Source organism: Alligator mississippiensis, chromosome 6 (assembly GCF_030867095.1).
Source record: "Alligator mississippiensis isolate rAllMis1 chromosome 6, rAllMis1, whole genome shotgun sequence".
In the NCBI taxonomy this organism is placed as follows: Eukaryota; Metazoa; Chordata; order Crocodylia; family Alligatoridae; genus Alligator; species Alligator mississippiensis.
Genome location: NC_081829.1, coordinates 17,662,893 through 17,680,549, shown reverse-complemented (window position 1 = coordinate 17,680,549; position 17,657 = coordinate 17,662,893). Strand labels below are relative to the sequence as shown.

The 17,657-nt window shown below is 45.3% G+C and overlaps 1 protein-coding gene across 1 annotated transcript in view; it reads left to right on the top strand.

Moving 5' to 3' along the window:
- PIK3AP1 (phosphoinositide-3-kinase adaptor protein 1) overlaps positions 1 to 13,857 on the top strand; it is an 85,717-nt gene extending 71,860 nt beyond the window's left edge. Inside the window, exons 13-17 of the mRNA XM_059729669.1 lie at positions 1,679 to 1,751; positions 4,453 to 4,608; positions 7,254 to 7,324; positions 8,501 to 8,616; positions 9,701 to 13,857. Of these exons, the coding sequence (XP_059585652.1) occupies positions 1,679 to 1,751; positions 4,453 to 4,608; positions 7,254 to 7,324; positions 8,501 to 8,616; positions 9,701 to 9,755 (471 nt within the window). The 3' untranslated portion in view covers positions 9,756 to 13,857. The remainder of the gene's footprint in view (positions 1 to 1,678; positions 1,752 to 4,452; positions 4,609 to 7,253; positions 7,325 to 8,500; positions 8,617 to 9,700) is intronic.
- The last annotated feature ends 3,800 nt before the right edge of the window (positions 13,858 to 17,657 follow it).

Sequence of the window (17,657 nt, the reverse complement as noted above, 5' to 3'; positions counted from 1 at the left end):
GCCACTGAAGGCTGTTACCTTGTGACTCCTCTCCACCCTGTAAGGTCCTGCCCATCCTGTCTGTGCTGAAACTTCATGCTTGTCAGTAGCCTGATCCATCTCCCAGCACTTTGCAAGCCAGAATGAAAGAAGGCTTTAGCCAGTGTCCAGAGGTGCTTCTTTGTGACTGGCAAGATGTTCTAGCAAACTAGTTTTAGGAAAAAGCTTTGATTAGCCTAATCCCTGTGTGGAGGTCAGTGTCTGAGAGCAGCTCAGTAGTTTGCAGCAGGGGCTGAAACACTAGCAGCCATATTGTAATGCTTCTGTGTTCAAGCCTCATTGGCTTTCCCAAAATTAATGCAGCACTAGGTTGTGTTATCATCACTGTCAGTTTAGGCTGTGTCAAACTAGACTATGGCATATGAGCTAAGGCTGTGGGTGCTATTGCCATTTGAGACTCCTTTTGGAAGGGCAGGACTGTACTTCTACCCCATTCTCTCCCACAAAGGTCCCCTTGATCCAGAGTGCATCATGCTAATTCCTCTTATGTGTTGCTTCACTAAAGTCCTGTGAGTGACAGCTAGCATCCTCCAAGCAGAGATGAACTGAGATGTTGTTTGGAATCCAGTATGCTGCTACATACTAGCATAAAAACAAATCTCCTTTCCACACATATCCCTTCTCCCCTGGGCAGATGACAGTCTGCTCTGTTCTGAAATTCTGCTTTTTCATCCTCCAGTTGCTCCTGTTCCTTTCCCACCTCTGTAGGTTTTAATCCTGTAAGGCTTTGTCCCCAAGAATGCCTTTCCATAATGTAACGTCTTTATCACCATAAGATGCAAAGATTACCATGCACTGCTTTGGTGTGGCAGTGACACATCAGGTCCAGTTATATCTCTGGACTTCAGGTTCCCACATATTTCAACAGGGAGGGAGTGTCCTTTGTAAATTGGGAGGAATAAACAGCACTCTATTACTTGTGTTCATAATTGCCTCTCTCTCCAATGAATGTGGCTGGATGGTTATTTCAGATAGGGAGTGAGCAGCACCGCAGATCCTGTTCCTTTGCCAGTGTCAATAATAGGGGGGATACAAATCCAGAAATCGAGAGATACAGGGATAAGTAAAATCTTTTCTAAATGTTTTTTTTGAAAATTTTTAATGAAAAGCATTGGTAGCTCTGCAAAACATGACTTACACATGCAGTAAGTATCTTCAAGTACCTTGGCTCCTGAAATGCAGTGTACACAATGTGTAACCTTCTCAGAGGACTGGATTAAAGCCCATTCACACAGGTTGGCCTAGATGTTATAGTAGGTGTTTGACTTTTAGTGGTATGAGTTGTTTTTTTTCTGGTTCTGAGACAGCACCCCTCTCCCAAAAGGAGTATTTCTGGGGGGAAAGGGGAAGGACTTCTGGTGGCAAAGGTCAGGGGTTAGAGGGTGGGATTTGTGGGGGTGGGGCAACTGTCAAGGGGTGGGGCTACCCATGTGGCCCTTGACAGCTCACTAAAACTTGTTAAGTGGCCCTCCACACAAAATAGTTGCTCGCCCCTGGCCTAGAGCCAGATTTTGCAGATTGTGTGGTTTGTACTGTAACTTGGAAACAGATTTAGCCCAAATGTATTCTTGGTGCTGTCATAAAATTGTACATGTTCACTTATCCAAATCCCTGAGAAAAATGTCTTGTGATGTTCTAGGAAAACCTGAAACGGCTACGAGACAGCATCACCCGGAGGCAAATGGAGAGGCAGAAAGCAGGAAGAAATTCTGGTAACAAATTCTGAGACATACTTTTCTTCCAGTCAATGACGCTACTAATTGGGTAACTTGTACAGTATCTAACCATTAGTGCACACATTATAATAGACACTGTAGGCTGAAACTTGTCTGCTGGTATTGTATTAACTGCATACTGAATTGGTGTATACTCTGTACACCAATTTAGTGTACAGACAGTAGTCTGTAATATATACACATAAAATACATGCCTGTATAATGTATTAGCAAGTAAAACATGGGGAATCTACTTAACTGCCTATGCCTCAGTTTCCTTTTCTCCAAAGGGAGAAGATACCTGGCTGCATGAGTAAGGATCCATATTCATAAGCATAAAGTACGATGAAGATCTATGAGTTAAAGGACTGTATCAAAGGGTTGGGCAATTGGCATTCTGTAGTGCCAGAGAGAGTTGTTTTAAGCTCTGGTTGAGCCAGCAGTCCCAGAAACTGCAAATTGCCTAAGGGTTAAGCCAACCCTACCTTTTCACAAAGATCTCTACTGCTGCAGCCAGGGAGCACCATGCTGGTCTGTCCACTGCTCTGAGCAGTCAGACTGGCATAGAAGGATCTGCTGCATCCCTGAGGGCCCTGCATGACTGTTGAATTCTGCTGCCCATTTCTTTTTATCCCTGCCAGAGAGTGCTGAGAGGCTGCTACAGTAAAACTTATAGAGCTGCTAGAGGAGTGTGGGGGAGTCAGGGAATAGGAGAGCTAAGGCTCATATAAAGACTGGCAGCAGTTTGGGAGAGGTAGATCTGTGCTTCACAGACTTTGGTGCAGAGGGGAGATTTCTGTTCCAGAGCTGGTAACCCAGTGGGACTCCTTCAGGGAAGTCTAATGTCGACAGGAGCAGCTGAGGAAGCCCTTTCCCATAATTCCTTGGGGATAAGGAGGACTTTGTGCTCTCGTTGTGTCCCTGACATCCTGCTCTGGGGTGCACTGCTGTGTTGTGGAAGCCTCAGGCAGGTGTGAGGGTAGGAGGCTTCCCTCAGGAATCGGATCCATTTAGGTTGTGCTTAAAATACTCATCCTGGAAAGGGGCAGATTGACATGGAATTTCCTTGGGTCTTTTGAACTGTCTGCAAGTGGCTCCAACACAGCTGTAAGTACACATGTGGCTTTGAAATGTTCAGTCCCCTCAGCTGCACACTTGCACAAGATAGCATGGTATGATTTCCCCTCCAGCTGCTCTGTGCACATCTGGTCCCTGGGGCATGACTGAAGGCCTGGGCAACTGGAATATGTTTAAAACTGGCTCCTTCCCCTTAACTCTGCCTCCCCCACATTGCAGCCAATCTGTTAATCCATTCCAGGCTCTTCTCTTTGGGCTGTCTTAAAAACACTACAGTGTCTCCAGGTGCAGCCTCCATTTGCTCTGAATCTCTTGCAAACTTTCTGGCTACACAGTACAAACATAAGGCCATCCTCTTCCATGCTCTTAGTCTGTCCCAATGTTAGGCAACCCCCTCTTGTGTCATCATCCTTATCCTGAGGAGAGGTCAGGCCAAGCAGATCCTTTCTGACAACACAGCTTTTGTCTCTTGGGGAAAGGGGACTGTTGAGATTGTCTTCTGGACCATTCTGTTTAGTCCTACTGGCCTGAGACTCCTAGATCTGAATCATTAGTTGTACTCACTCTGCCTGTCTCATAATTTGCCCAACCCTTAATGTTGCCCTAGTGCTTCTCATGTACTCTATACTTTACAAGGGGTGTCCTGGATGGAGCACTGGTCCAGTACCACTGTTCTACAGGTTGTGGGGAGGCAGAAGGGCTGAAGAGAACAATTCCATGGCTTGTCCAGCACCATGTAGCAAGCCAGTGACAGTCTGAATCGCAGCACAAGAATCTTGACTTACTTTGGCTGTTACCATAGGACACATGTACAAAGCATGCTGCAGTGTGGTGTGGAGATACTCGAGTTAGATTGAAGTTACAGCAAGCAGTGGAACTGAGAAGCAGAGGACATTGGCCTGGGTAGAGTACTACCACAGCTAGACTGCTTCCAGCAGCTAAGCCAGCTTGTTCTGTGCAAACTTGAGTATTTCTGTGTAACACTGCATTGTGCTGTGTAGAGACCCACAGTAATCAGCCTGGAGATGAGAGCTAGAGCACAAAGTGGCTTATTCAGTCCAGTGTGTTTCTGCTGTGCAGGGAGAATAGTGATGCTATTTGCTAGTGTCATCCAAAGGTGGTTGTATCTGATCTTTCATGGGGAACACTTCCTTGGATACCTTAAGGAAGGGACAGTTAACCTTCTGACACAGAATGACCCACCCTAGGTCAGAGGTGGGTCTGTGCTAGGACATGGCTGCTGCCCCTGCTTGTCCCCATGGTGGCATGGGGAGAGTGCCCACAGCTGAAGCCCTAGCTCTGCAGACCAGATCCAGCAGTTCTGTGGGCTATATTTGGCCTGCAGGCCATAGGTTGCCAACCCCTGTGTTAAATGTTGACGTGAATGATGTCACTTGGAAGTATCACCTTCCCCCTGCAAGTAAGAGCGGAGCTGTTGATCAGCCGCCCTAGCCTATTGTAACGTTGGTAGAAACTGAGCTGTGAAGACAAAATTCCTTGGTGGACTCTGAATTCTGATGTGAGGGAGTTCACATTTAACCTTTTGTATGGAAGTATGGTTGTCTACAGCACTTGAGAAAACCCTGACTGTGACTGAACTATGCTTAATCTCCCTATCTAGACTTGGAAATCACTGAGCCTATTCGCCATTTGTATAATTCTCCTGGGAAAGTAGAATGCGGCATTTATGAATATACCCCCAGGAAAAGTGCTTTCCCACCAAAAAAGGAGCTAAAGCGAGGGGACTGGAAAACAGAGAGCACCTCAAGCACGACAAGTAAGTAGGTCCCCTGGTCCACCCGTTGGTACAGGACTGAGCTCACTTCCTCTCTTTGGCTCTTGGCTTAGCTGAGAGAGCAAATATTGCCCTCCCAAATCCCCAAGACTAATACTGCAACACTGACTCATATGTGATCTACCCACATGGAATAGCTATAGATATCACGCCACCCACCAAACACAGACTGGCTGCCTCAGATGTGTTTTAGAAAGTCAAAGACGCCTTCAAAATTGCTACAACAGCAGCTGTGACCAGAAGCCACAGCACCCACATGGCCTCTCAAAATCTGAGAGACTGCATTTTGTGGTGTGGGATGCTGTCTTGCCCTGACTCCAATACTTGTATGTAATGCTAGGATTGTGAGGAGACCTCCCCATACCTCAAACTAGTTAAAAAATTATAGAGGGTTATCAGGTTGTAGATTGGTACCCTACTACTGCAGAGTCATCCAAGTACTGGCACCTGAGTACTGGCAACATAACCATCTTGGAGCTGTCAGATTGGCATAAAACTTGGGATTTCAAACTGGCATAATTTTGGTGTGTAGCAACTGTTACAGCAATTTCCTGAGGTGTAAACTGATATTGGAGTCAGACACTTTAATTTAAATGCAGCATTGGTGATTCTAATACAGTGGTTTTCAAACTTCCCAAAGTCATGGAACCTTTCCATATTACTTCTGTTGTGAAGTCCCCACCCCTATCCTAAAGACTGATGTAGAGCCAGATGACCTGGCCAGGCAATGGTGGCCCATTGCCTCTGTCCCCCTCCACCATTACCCCTAGTATCTTAATGGGACCCCGATGACCTATCGCAGAGCCCAGCGTTCCACAGAAAACAGTTTGAAAACTACTGATTTAATATGACTGCAAGGTACGGACCTGTGAAGGACCTCCTGGAAGCAAAGTGCAGTTGAATGAGCCTGGTCTTGGTATCCAAGCTGAGTGAAATGCAAAGACCAAGGACAGGGGATTGCAGAAAGGGTGAATACTTAATTAGTCTGTCAAAATGAGGGTGTGGAGAGAGCAACTGTTAAAGCTTTTTAAAATTATAACACTGTGCTGCTGATTTGCTCTAACACGGGGGTTGTTCACTTGGGGTATGTGTACCCCTGGGGGTACTTGGGAATGCCCCAGGGGATACGTGGTGGCAGTGCAGAGAAGCAGGAGTACATGGTAGGTGGAGGGGTGAGGTTGCCACCGTGCACCGCTTCCCCATGCCCAGGTACCCCCGCTTCTCTGCGTCACCCATAGGTGGCAGAAGGGGGGGGTAATGAGGTTCAGCCCCCCCCAAACACTGGGCAGAGGTAGGGCCACAAGGCAGCCTGGACGTGAGCTTCTTGCAGCTGCAGCAGGGGTGGGGAGGGGCATGCACGCAGCGGTGACAGAGGGAGTGGGTCTAGGGAGCTGGGGCTGGGCCTGGGGCAGTCGCTTGGAGCAGGGCACAGGATGGAGCCATGAGCAGCTTATCTAGGGGTGCGGCTCCTGCTGCTGCATGCACCCCAGGAGGCACAGGGGGCAAGTGCCCCCAGATCTGCACAGGGCAGGGCAGGGCAGGCTGCCGCTGCAGACTGGGGCCGGGGCTGCACCAAGCTCTTCCCGGCGGGGGGAGTGGGGGAGGGAGGACTGCATTGTGGAGGGCAGCTGTGGCACTGGGAGGGGGCTACAGCCACCCCAAGATTCACAATAGCCCACTGACACCCCCCCCCGCCCCCCCAGCACCTCTGCCACCCACCCAGAGTGCAGTACAAACCCACACCCCCCCCGCCCAGGAAGAGCCTGGAGCTGCTCTGGCCACAGCCCACAGTGGCAGCCCGTCCTGCCCTGCACAGATCCGGGGGCACATGCCCCCCTGTGTCCACCTGGGACATGTGCAGACTACCCCTCTCTGCACCCCCCGAACGAACCGTGGCTCTGTCCCATGCCCCACCCTGACTGGGCAGGACCTGGCAGGGTGGGTGTGGGGTCCCAGGGGCTTCATCTCCTCCAGCCTGGTGGTTCAGCCAAGGCTGGCCCTGCTCCGGCCCCTGGCTGGGGTCCCCAGGCAGTTTGGGGCCGGTGCCAGGGTGGGGAGGCAGCCTGGGGTGGGGCTGGGGGCCATGGATTTCTTGGTGCGGTGGGTGCTGGGCAACGACCCTGGGCATGGGGCCTGGCTTGGCTTCTTTCCTATCCCTGCCGGGTCCCAGGCCCAGCCCCCACCCCGCAGCTGGCTGGGGGAGGGGGGAGGTGCTGATTTCAGCCCCCCGCCACCCGACCAGAAGGGGGTACAGTCCAGAAGGGGTACACTCCTTAAAAAAGGCTGAAAACCCCTACTCTAACTGATCTGCTCTTTTTGTGTCTGCACTAACTGAAACCACTGCAACTTTGAATGTGTTTCATTTGATACTCCATATAGAGGTCCCCCAGGTTTTCAGCCAGGCACAAGACAAAATAGTTACACTGTTTCACATGACTCCAGCTTGTGAGTGGTATGTCTCTCCTCTACAATTTAAAAATGGTTTAGTGTTGCCTGTCCACAGTCTGACCATTTCAATGGGCATTAAGACATAAAGGGGAAACTGGCATGAATTTTCCATAGGTAACTTCCCTATAAGTGTATGAGATTTAACAACTAGATTGTTTTTTCTCTCCTACTGTCTCCAGGCAGTGCAAGTAACCGATCCAGTACTCGAAGCGTCATGAGTGGCAGTAGTGGAATGGAAGGTGACAGTGAGGTATGCTTTCAGCTCTGTTGTACACTGTCTGTTTGCCTTCAGTGTGCATTTGGGTCTGATCTTGTATTGCACTATTTAAAAAAAAAATCTACCAACAAAACATACAAAATCACAAAGCAGCTTTAGATCTTCATTACAACAAAGTTACCTACTTCTGCTGTAAAAGGTAGAAGAAACAAACTAACATGATGTGGTTGCTATGGGCCTCTATGCATCCTCATGCACGTAACCCTCTCCACATCTGTTCTTATCCCTTGCTTGGTTCATATCTGTAGTCTAATTTGAAAGCTTTTTGAGGCAGGGATCTTTCCCAAGCACCTGTTCCACAAAACACCTAGCGTGCCTTATAGAATAATAAGAGCTGGAAAGGACTTCACAGGTCATAGGCACAATGCTACTTGTAGTACATATATAAATATATTCTCTGTTACGTTATAAATGGATCTTCACATGATTATTTGTCAAGTCCCAAAGTTTCCTTCCAAGGAAGGTGATATACCTGTGTGGGGAATGAGATCTTGAAGGAACACAGGATTGGAAGGGGTCCCCTAGGCTTTTGAGTCCAGTCTCTTGTATTTGCAGACAGCCATTAACCAAAGAGCCCTAAAAATCTTCCATGCCAAAACCTCACGTGCCACATCTGCAAGGCACAAAACCAGAAATGCTAAGAACACATGGCACTAGTAAAACCAGGGGAAATGAAGGCTCTGCCAGTGCTTTGACTGCATTGACAAAAGGAACTGGAATATTGCCTATTGGAAGGATCCTGGGAAACTGATTATTGCCCATACTACCAAGGAAGGTGAAAACCGCCACAGCCCTTGACAATCTGACCTATGGAAAAATGGCTTCCTAACCCCAAAGCTGGCAACTGGTTTGATCCTGAGCAGAAGGGCAAAACTCTAACTAGGAACCTCTGAGGCTGCTAGCTAGGATAAGATCTAACAGTGGAATAACTGGGGCAGTGTGAACAGGACAACTGCCCCAGGCACTGATTGGGGGTGGGGGGAAGGGGGAATCAAAAATTGTGATCACAGCAGCAAGTGCAAGTTGCTGCTGAACCTGAGCCCTGGGTGTCCAGCAGCATCCCTACACTGCTGAGATCTAAGACGCTAGCACGTTGTGATTGATATGGCTAAACTTAGTTCTCTTGCTCTTTCCTTTTCTTTTGTGTAGGACAATGAAATCCCAGAATCCAAGAGAAGCCACAGTCCAGGAGCCCCACAGGTGGAGAGGTTACCTCTCACTCTGCCCGAAAGGCCTCCAAGAGTGCCTCCCCGAGGTGCAAGCAGGTAATGCATATGACTGAGCTTGATCACAAGCTTCCAATGGGCCAATGTCTATAGCATTATGTGAACAGCAAGGAAAAGTCCATGTGTAATGCATCCTTTCAGAGAAGTTGTGAGGCTGTTTGCAGGAAGCAAATGTTGCTAATAAATTGTGGAATTAATTTGCTCCTCCATAATACTTAGAAATGGTTTCCAAGTTAGTAATCTGACTGCAGCAATCCTTTTAGTGTGTGAGCCAAACTAATAAATGCTGTGTTCCTGGAACATAACATGTTCCATGTTGAATTAGATTGATCCAACTAATCTAGTATCTTTCCTCTTAATACCTGATCCTTTTGAAAAGAACTCATTGTAGGCAGAAGGAATTACCTCCAGTGGGTGAGCTATCTTTATACTCTGAGCAAGACTTGTTTTGTTTCGTCTCATCTCAGCACAAAAGTTTCACTACTTTGACTAAAGGGTTGCTTTTAACAATGTTTAGATAAGTTGTTACAAACTTAATTTAAAAACAACCCTTTAAGTAAACCAGCACACATCTGTGTAGTCCATCTTGGGGATCCTACCTTACATAACTGCAGAGATTAATGATATTTTTCAGCTGGTAATCCAGATACAATTGGTGACCATCCTCAGAAGCAGGGAATTCTTCATGTTAGCTCAGCTCTTGAACTAGTAAGCCAGAACCCTTTTGAAACTGCAGGTGCCAATTATATTCCTCTCATCTTTTTCATTCCAAGATCTTTAGAAGAAAGATGCTATATAAATTCAACATTTTACCCTAACAAAGTACTCTACAGACAGTAAGCAGGCCCCAACCCTCCTGGCAGACAGGTGGCTACTATATTATTGCAACCATGTAAAGATGGAGAAGAAACAGGGAACAAATGACTTGGCCAGCATTATACCAGACTCCTGGGTTCTGTCCCTAGTTGTGCTGCTGCTGCCAGTCTTTGCTAATCACTAGCATGCAATACACGTTAGATATCACAATGTATATTGTTCTTATATTAGATATTAAATATAATTTGCTATTCTAGAATTCTGTTCCCTGGTTTCTGATATGCTCCTATTATGTGTCTTGTTTCAGGCCTGTTAGCAGTGAAAGCCTTCTTCCTCCACCTGTGCCCCCAAGAGGTCGCTGAATCTCAATGTATTTTGGAATCTGGGATTTTCTAGAGCATGTGTGGGGAGGGAGGGGGTGATATTTTTGGATCTTTTACAATTATTTATAGGTGGAAGTAAGGTTATTTTCCTCCCTCGTGTATCGTTTTTTTACTGAGATATCTCTCAGCCTCTGGTGCCTTTTTTCTTGAAGGCTGTTTGTACTTCCGAATTTTAAGGAAAAACCATCTGAATTGACCAGGAGAATTCTGATGAGCTCTCTGACAGCTCTGAATCAAGATAAGGAGCTAATCCTCCCCAGTCAAGAGCATCCCAGCCACCATCCCTTTGGTCATTTTAATAATTATTTTTTAAAAAAGGATTTAATGGAAAATGTTCTTTTGCAAAAAGTTCTTTGAGATTTTATTTGAGGACTGCTCATTACAGGCTTCACAAAAGGAGTATACCAATTAATATGCTATAACTTGGACACTGGGTTCATTTGTATCAAATCCCAGGTAGTTTAGGATTTCTCTTCAAGAAGGAATCGCTAGACAATGGTTTTTGCGGAAGGACTCTCTGAAGACTATTTTATGCAAGCAAATGTTCTTGTATACATTATTTTAATCTAATTGTTTTCTTCTTCCCCTTTGTCCCTGGATGGGATTTTTGTTTGCAAGGTTCCATGTATGCTGCTTTTGGGAATGTGAGACCCCCTGACAGTGACAGATGGATTTGCTCTTGGGCACAAAGCAGCAGTTTAGGAGTCTTCTGCGGATTTTGTTACTTTAAACAAGTAGTTCTCAACCTTTTTAGACTCAAGACACCCTTTGTTAGATTCAAGGTACCCCTTTGAAATTGCAAGCTCATAGTTTTGACTTGTTTTTTGATTACAGAAAAATAATAGAGAAATTCTTCTGTAGCAAAGATCTCAGAAAGACCACAAACTGGAATGCTTTTAAAACTATGAATTCCTATATGAAATATGTGGGCTTATTTTATGAACCATATTTGCATGCCTAACAGTGCTGATGTTACATGACATCTTACAGCACCCTTGAAAAGATCTCAAGGCACAACAGCACGCAGGTTGGGAATCACTGTTTTACATCCAAGAAGCTGACTTCTTGCATGAGGGGAAAGAATATACAATGCTCCTCTACTTTTCTTTCTCCCCTGTGCACTTTGGATTATCCTCACTAGACATCCTGAGGCTCTTTGGTTAGGCTTTATCACAGCTGATCTCCTCCTAAATGCATCCCCCTTACCAGTATCAGCTGTGTGTTTAATCCTTGCTCTTTGTCTGGGGTATGCCTTCCCTAAGCATCCTTTCTGGCAAGGTTAATCTGCAGTAGAAGCATCTCACCTGTTCAGCTTGAGAGTGTAAAACTTCCACAAAGGGCTTCTCTGTTCTGCACCCCTCCTACCATGCCAATGGCACACAGAGCAGAAACCACATGAACCCTTGTTGCAGGGGATGGAGCAGTTGTCTTTGAGACCTTCCTTAATTCTGCCCTGGCCCACAGCTGAGGAAAGAATAATGGGCTCCAGCTGTCCCTGGATGATGTGGCCCATTGGGTGTGATCCACAGCCAGCACAGGTTAGATAGAGCTGCCTGTGGCTGTTTAGCCCAGGGTTAGAGAATTTTTTGATTTTCAGCTTATGCCCCCTCTCCCTCTCCCTTGAGTCTTTGTGGAGGAGAGAAGCCATCCCTTATCCTGGGCTCAGGAGAAGCTGATCTAATGCCTGTGCTGCTCTCTTGGGTTCCCACAAGCCAACAGATAGGCAAATGGGATGAGTTGCAGTTCTGCCTCTCATGCAGTGCAGTATGTGGCCACTTGAGGGACCTGCTGAAGAGCTGCAGCAAAGAAGGAGCAATAGCTATGCTCTATTTCTAGCTCACCTCTGGGCTGCTGTGGGGGATAGCATTAAAGGTACTTCACTGCTTACCTCACTGTTCTTCAGGGCATGGGTGGGGGTGGTGATCAGGAAATGCAGCTAGGTTCACAATCAGATACAAAGTCCCCTCTCAATGCAGGAGTTTCCTTATAAGCCACAGGCTGCACAATCCTTTACATGTATGTAGTGTCCCGTCCAGTGACCAGGTGTGACTCTAAACACTACACACTCTGAATAGCAGTTTGCAGCATCTTGCTCTCTGGTCCTTTGAATGGGAGTGGAAGGGCAGTGACTACAGACAGCTACAGTGGTTAAGTCCCTGCCACTGTTTTAGTGAACAGAAAAAGGTCTTTTTGCTTATTGAAGAGGAAATTGATACCATGGGTGAATGAAGGAGAATGGATTAAGAAAATAAAACTGAAGATGTTAATCCAAGGGCCTGATGGTCCCTATTCAGCCCTTGCTACTGCTGTTCTTTGTATATAGCTTCTTGACATTGTGCTCTGATGTTGTCCTAACCTGCAAGCTGTCCAGTGATACCCTGGCTTCGCTGGTTCTCCCTGTGTGCTGCTCTTAAACTCTGAGATCAGTGATGCAGCATTACGGGAATTAAACTGCTTTTGCATCTCTTCCAGGCACCAAGGAGGGTAGGGAGGGAAGTAAAGGGTGTGGGGGAGATTACAAAGAAGGCAGAAAATAAAAAGCAAAATGTGAAAAGTGCCATGAAATTGCCAGCTCTGAGGAAAGCTTATGGCAAGGCAGTGAGGCAATGGGACTTTGAGTTTAGGCACTGCCTCAACTCAAAGTCATGAGGGATCTCACTGTGGGCAACCCTCATGAGACTGTCAAATATGCTTTCTCTAACATGAGTTCATCTGAACTCAACTAGAGAATGCATTTCCAAACAATCTTAGCATTGCCACCTGTTGGACTGTCATTGCAACAACTGAATTGCATATGCTGAGTTTAGGAGTGAGATGAACTATGCTTGTTCTAGCTGCTTAAGAATGAGTTAATAATAGCCCTTAAATCTCTGCTTAGTGTCTCCTTCTCTTGAAGCTCAGAACTTCCCTCTGTTGAACAGTCTCATAAATGCAAACACCAGTGGGACTCTACTAGTTTCAGGAGCCTGTTGTTGCTTTAGGAGAGACCAGAGCTGCGGCAGTGGGTTCCAAGTGCGTTACAAACCTGACCTGTTCAGAGCCTATAAGCGCTGTGAGGAGATGCCTGTCTCCAGGTTGTGTTTAGGCAGGTATTCCCAAAATGAAGTTTGTTTCCCATGGCCATATTTTCCTTGTGACGTAAACTCAGTTTTAAATAGGTTCCTTTTATCTGTAGGCTATAGATGTGTTGCATATACATGCAATGCACATGGTCCCTGCCTAAGCTGCAAACTGCACCAAAATCACCAAACTACATCCCCGCAGTCTCCAGTATTTCTGCCTCTGCTCAGGATGCAAAACTTCCTAGTTACACTTCTGATCTTTCACTTGTAATTCACTGATTCAAATGGAGTCTGGTCTGCAGTGACAGTCCGGCTGGTCAGTGAAAAGGGTTTGCTCTTAGAGAAGTGTGAATCATAAATCGCACCCACCACAGCAGATGGGTTTGCAGACAGACGTAAGGACTGAGTGAGGCCAAATTTTCCTTCCCGTCACAGGTGGTGGGCCATCCAGTTTAGAATTGACATATGCTAGCTGGCCAGTGTGAGAAAGCGTGTGTCACTTCTCCCTCAGCTGTATCTTTCTCCGGCACTCTACTTATTTTTAAGTATGAGACAGTTGGAGCAATTTTTGACCAACATTTTCCCTTGTGGGACCAGTCCTGCCTCCATTAAAATCAGTGGATGATTTTGCCATGGACTCAATGAAAGTAGAGTCATTCCCTATGGAAAATGCCCATTCATGAAACAGTTTGAATTAAAGCTTAGTTTGTTACAACAATGAAGAAAGTAAATTTGACATATGAGGCTGAGGAGAAAACATTTTATGGATTCTGCAGGCTGTGCCTAATGGAGAAAGTAAATCTATGTTAAAGTCCATCAATCCATATGAGAAAAGACATGAAGGAATATTTGTGTTCCTCTGACTTCTTATGATAGCTCTGTGTGAATTTATTTATTTTTGGCATTGTGCAATATTTGATATGAGAAGAATGCAATGTTTGCTGTTGGTCTTTTGGGAAATGTAAATATCTTATTAAAATTGCTTTTGTATTCCTTTCATTTAAAGATTGTTTGATCAATGGGTGCTTAATGCTGTGTCTGTTTTTTTACTTCAAGCGTTTAAGTTGTTTGGGATATTTATAAATACACATGCCAGTTTTGTAGAATAAAGTTGCAATAACTGACAGGGGAAACTCACCAGTCCCTTCAGTTTGGATAAAATTTTATCCAGGTTTTCAAAAGCATATGCACATCAAATAGGAAATGTTTTTTGCAGTTGGGAGTCAAATGGCACATATGTAACAATGTTGTATACATGCATTATACGTGGGTTGGCACGTGTGGATGGCACCAATTGAAGTGTGGACAGACTAATTTACCCTGGATAATTTATATTGGATTTGTATAGTGACGCAAATTACATTGATATAAGGACAAGATAAACTACAGCTGTCCCAGGATAGGAAATGATATAGCAGAGGTTCCCAACCACTGGGTTATAGCAGGTTGGCTGCCGGGTTGTGGCACAAGCCCTCTGCTCGGACCCTCATCTGTCCGCCTGGGCAAGCGGCTTCTGGGATTAAAACTAAAATTCCAGGGTTAGAGTTGCATGGCAGGGAAGCCCTGGGAGGGAGGCAGCTGGCTCTGTGTGCCCTATCCTGCTCCTGCCAGGCCGTGGTATGAAAAAGGTTGGGAACCACTGTATTACAATGCCTTGCCCTTAGGTGTTGAGGGGGCCAGGAACAGCCTGCAGCAAATGCCTACCCCCTCTCTTCCCACTCTATGGTAGCAGACAGACAACCCCTATATTGGTGTCACTTGGAAGGGTAGAGTTGTCTCTCTCATTCTTCTGAGGAGTGGCTCTCCACTAGACTCTGCAAAGTTACCCTGACTTAGGGATTTGCAACTGAAGTTCACCATGGTAAATATTTCATGCATCCACACCTTCTCTCTTGAAGAATTGGACACAACTCTCAGCGCTGTTCTGCAGCACAAAGCCAAACAATACTCCTATAAGCTAACATGTACAAAATCACTTTGCTAATAGATATGGTCTTTTTAAACTGCGCTTCCCTGAAGCAACAAATAATGCTGCATTTTATGTATGCTTAATCCACTCTTTCTATATTTCAGTCAACTTGAATTGTCATTTTGAGTTGGTTTTATTTTCCAATTCTCATATGCTTATGCCAGTGCTACTGCTCAGATTAAGGATAGGATGGGCAACAGTGATATCCATACTCAAAATATCCAGGGAATATTTGATGGATTAGGTTTACTTTTACATAAAACACAGGGCGTTTGCTACTTGGCAGTATCTCTAATGGCTGATGTGCATTTGAGTGCTGTATTAGAAGGAAGGAAACCCCCTTGCTTCTGCCAGTGTTTGTTCCTGAAACTGTTCCAGTTGACTTCCATGTAGCTCTTCTGATGCACCTTGACTAACTTCTGTTTACCAATCTATTCTGTTCTAGGACTGGCCCCTCATGTATGGTTTTGTCCTAGAATGCTCACTGCTACTGCAGTCTGCTCTCCCTCAAGCACAGGCTGCAGGCAGCACCACGTTGCACAGCACCGCAAATGTGCACCGTGGCTTAACACAAAGTCAACCACTGTCATTGCCTGGACTATGTTGGGATGTTGTTGGTAACGCAGCTCAGGGTCCAATTGACTGGACTAAATCCCTAGAGTAGGGAAGACTTATCCTGCTATGGAATTTGATGCTGAATCAATCCTTGGTTGCAAAATTTGTTTCAGAGTCTAAGTTCCATGTTAAGGAATTGTCAGAGTGCTGAATGTGTTACTTCAGGACCAGAGTGCCCGAGGCGGGCACCTGTACCATGCAGTATTTTTTATTAATCTCCTACAATTGCATTTTAGTTGTGATGTGTGAAAGAGAGTTATATTATAGCTGGTACAATGGTTATTTTATGCTTGTGAGCATCAGACTGGAAAAGCTGAACAAAGATCAGAGTATGTTCCCTTTCACACACACCTCCCTCCACTACCACCGGAGGAACTGGGGGAAGCTATAGTTTAACTGAATTACAGAGATTTTAGTAAAAGCTCTGTCAATGCTGTATAGACAATACTGAGAGCTTGTAATCCTTTCATCAGATTTTTGCAAAGCTGGCTGGGTCTTTCCTTTGAGCTCAACTGTTCCTTCAGTTTCGTTGCTGCCCTGACTCTGCAATGGTAGCAGTTACATCTTACATTTCAGGGATTCTTTTTGGAAATAAGCTATTGGTGTGATAGCTTCCAGTGCTTCTGACTAGTTTGTAAAAAAACTTTTTAGTGGCCAGTTTAAACTATTCAGTTTAATTTCACAACAGGCACTATTCTAACAACAAAAAAAGCTTAAGCCTGTATTTTAAAGGGATTGTGAAGCTAAAGTGATAACAAACGGAGATATTGGCAAGACTCCTTCAGAGGTCTCTGTATTCCATTTGCCAAGTGGGTGTTCATACTCAAGCAAGGTTCTTTGGGTAGATGTGATATCTTTTATAAGACCAACTGAGTAGTTGGAACAAAGTTATTTGCAAGCTTTTGGGCACAAGTACCCTTCTTCAGGTATAAGGAGACTGCTGTTCTTCTGAGAATACCCATAATCATCACCTCACAAATCTCAAAAGGGCCTTCACCCAATAAGGACACTCCTCCAGAGAGAGAGATCACACTTTTGCAAGAGCCACCTGGATACCATGCAAAGATTTGATGCAGTACAAAAAGAAAACTAAGTGTGTGATTCGTGGGGGTTATGACATACCACCCTTCCTGGAACCTACATGGAAAACCCTGAAACAACTGCAACCTATACTAGAAGAAGACCCAATTCTTAAAGAGATCTTTCCAGAACCACTCATCATACCCTTTAAACAAGCACCAAACCTCACTAACCTCATCACCAGAAGCAAACTCCCTATGACCCAAACCACACCTAATGGATCCAGACCATGCCAGGACAAGAAATGCAAAACCTGTCAACACATCTCCACCACCCCCACAATAACCACATCCCACAACAGAACCATCACCATTCCTGGATCTTGCACCTGCACCTCCAGAAATGTAATGTATGTCATCCAGTGCACCAGATGCCCTGATGGAAAATATGTAGGAGAAACCAAACAACTGTGTACCAGAATGAACACACACTGAAAATCCATCAAAGACAAAAATATCCAATTACCTGTGGGTGCACACTTCTTACAAGACAACCACTCCCTCTCTGACCTCTCAGTTCTAATCCTTAAAGAGAACTTGCAAAACACCTTTTGTAGACAAGCCTATCTAATGAATACAAAAAATCATGGACTCAATATAGACATTGGATTTATGACACATTACAATCTGCCTGACATCTGATTCACTAGGTACCTGCCTGAACTTACCATTTACATTTCCCCTCCCTTCCTCCACTCCCCCTCTACCCTTTGTTTTCCTAATTTCCAGCTATTTACTTTTCTCACAGACTGCCTCTTTTCCTTCACCCACTTTCCCCCCTCATTCTCCCCCTCCCCTCACTTGTCTACCCATTGTTTTCCACCTATTTGCATTCTGACCTCCTGTCACACCTTTAGCTTCTTTCATTCCCTGGAGATCTTAGAACAGCAGTCTCCCTATGCCTGAAGAAAGGTACTTGTACCTGAAAGTTTGCAAAGAATTTTTCCAATTACTCAGTTGGTCTAATAAAAGACATCACATCTGCCTAAAGAACCTTGCCTGCCTATGTCCTTAGACCTACACGGCTACAACCAAAAACCCTGTTCATACTCAAAAGATTTAAATACCATGCTGTATGCTGTCATATAGAGAAACTGTCTCCTCCTTCATCAGTATGATTCAAAGAGTGCTTTTGTCCTCAAAATCCACATCAGGA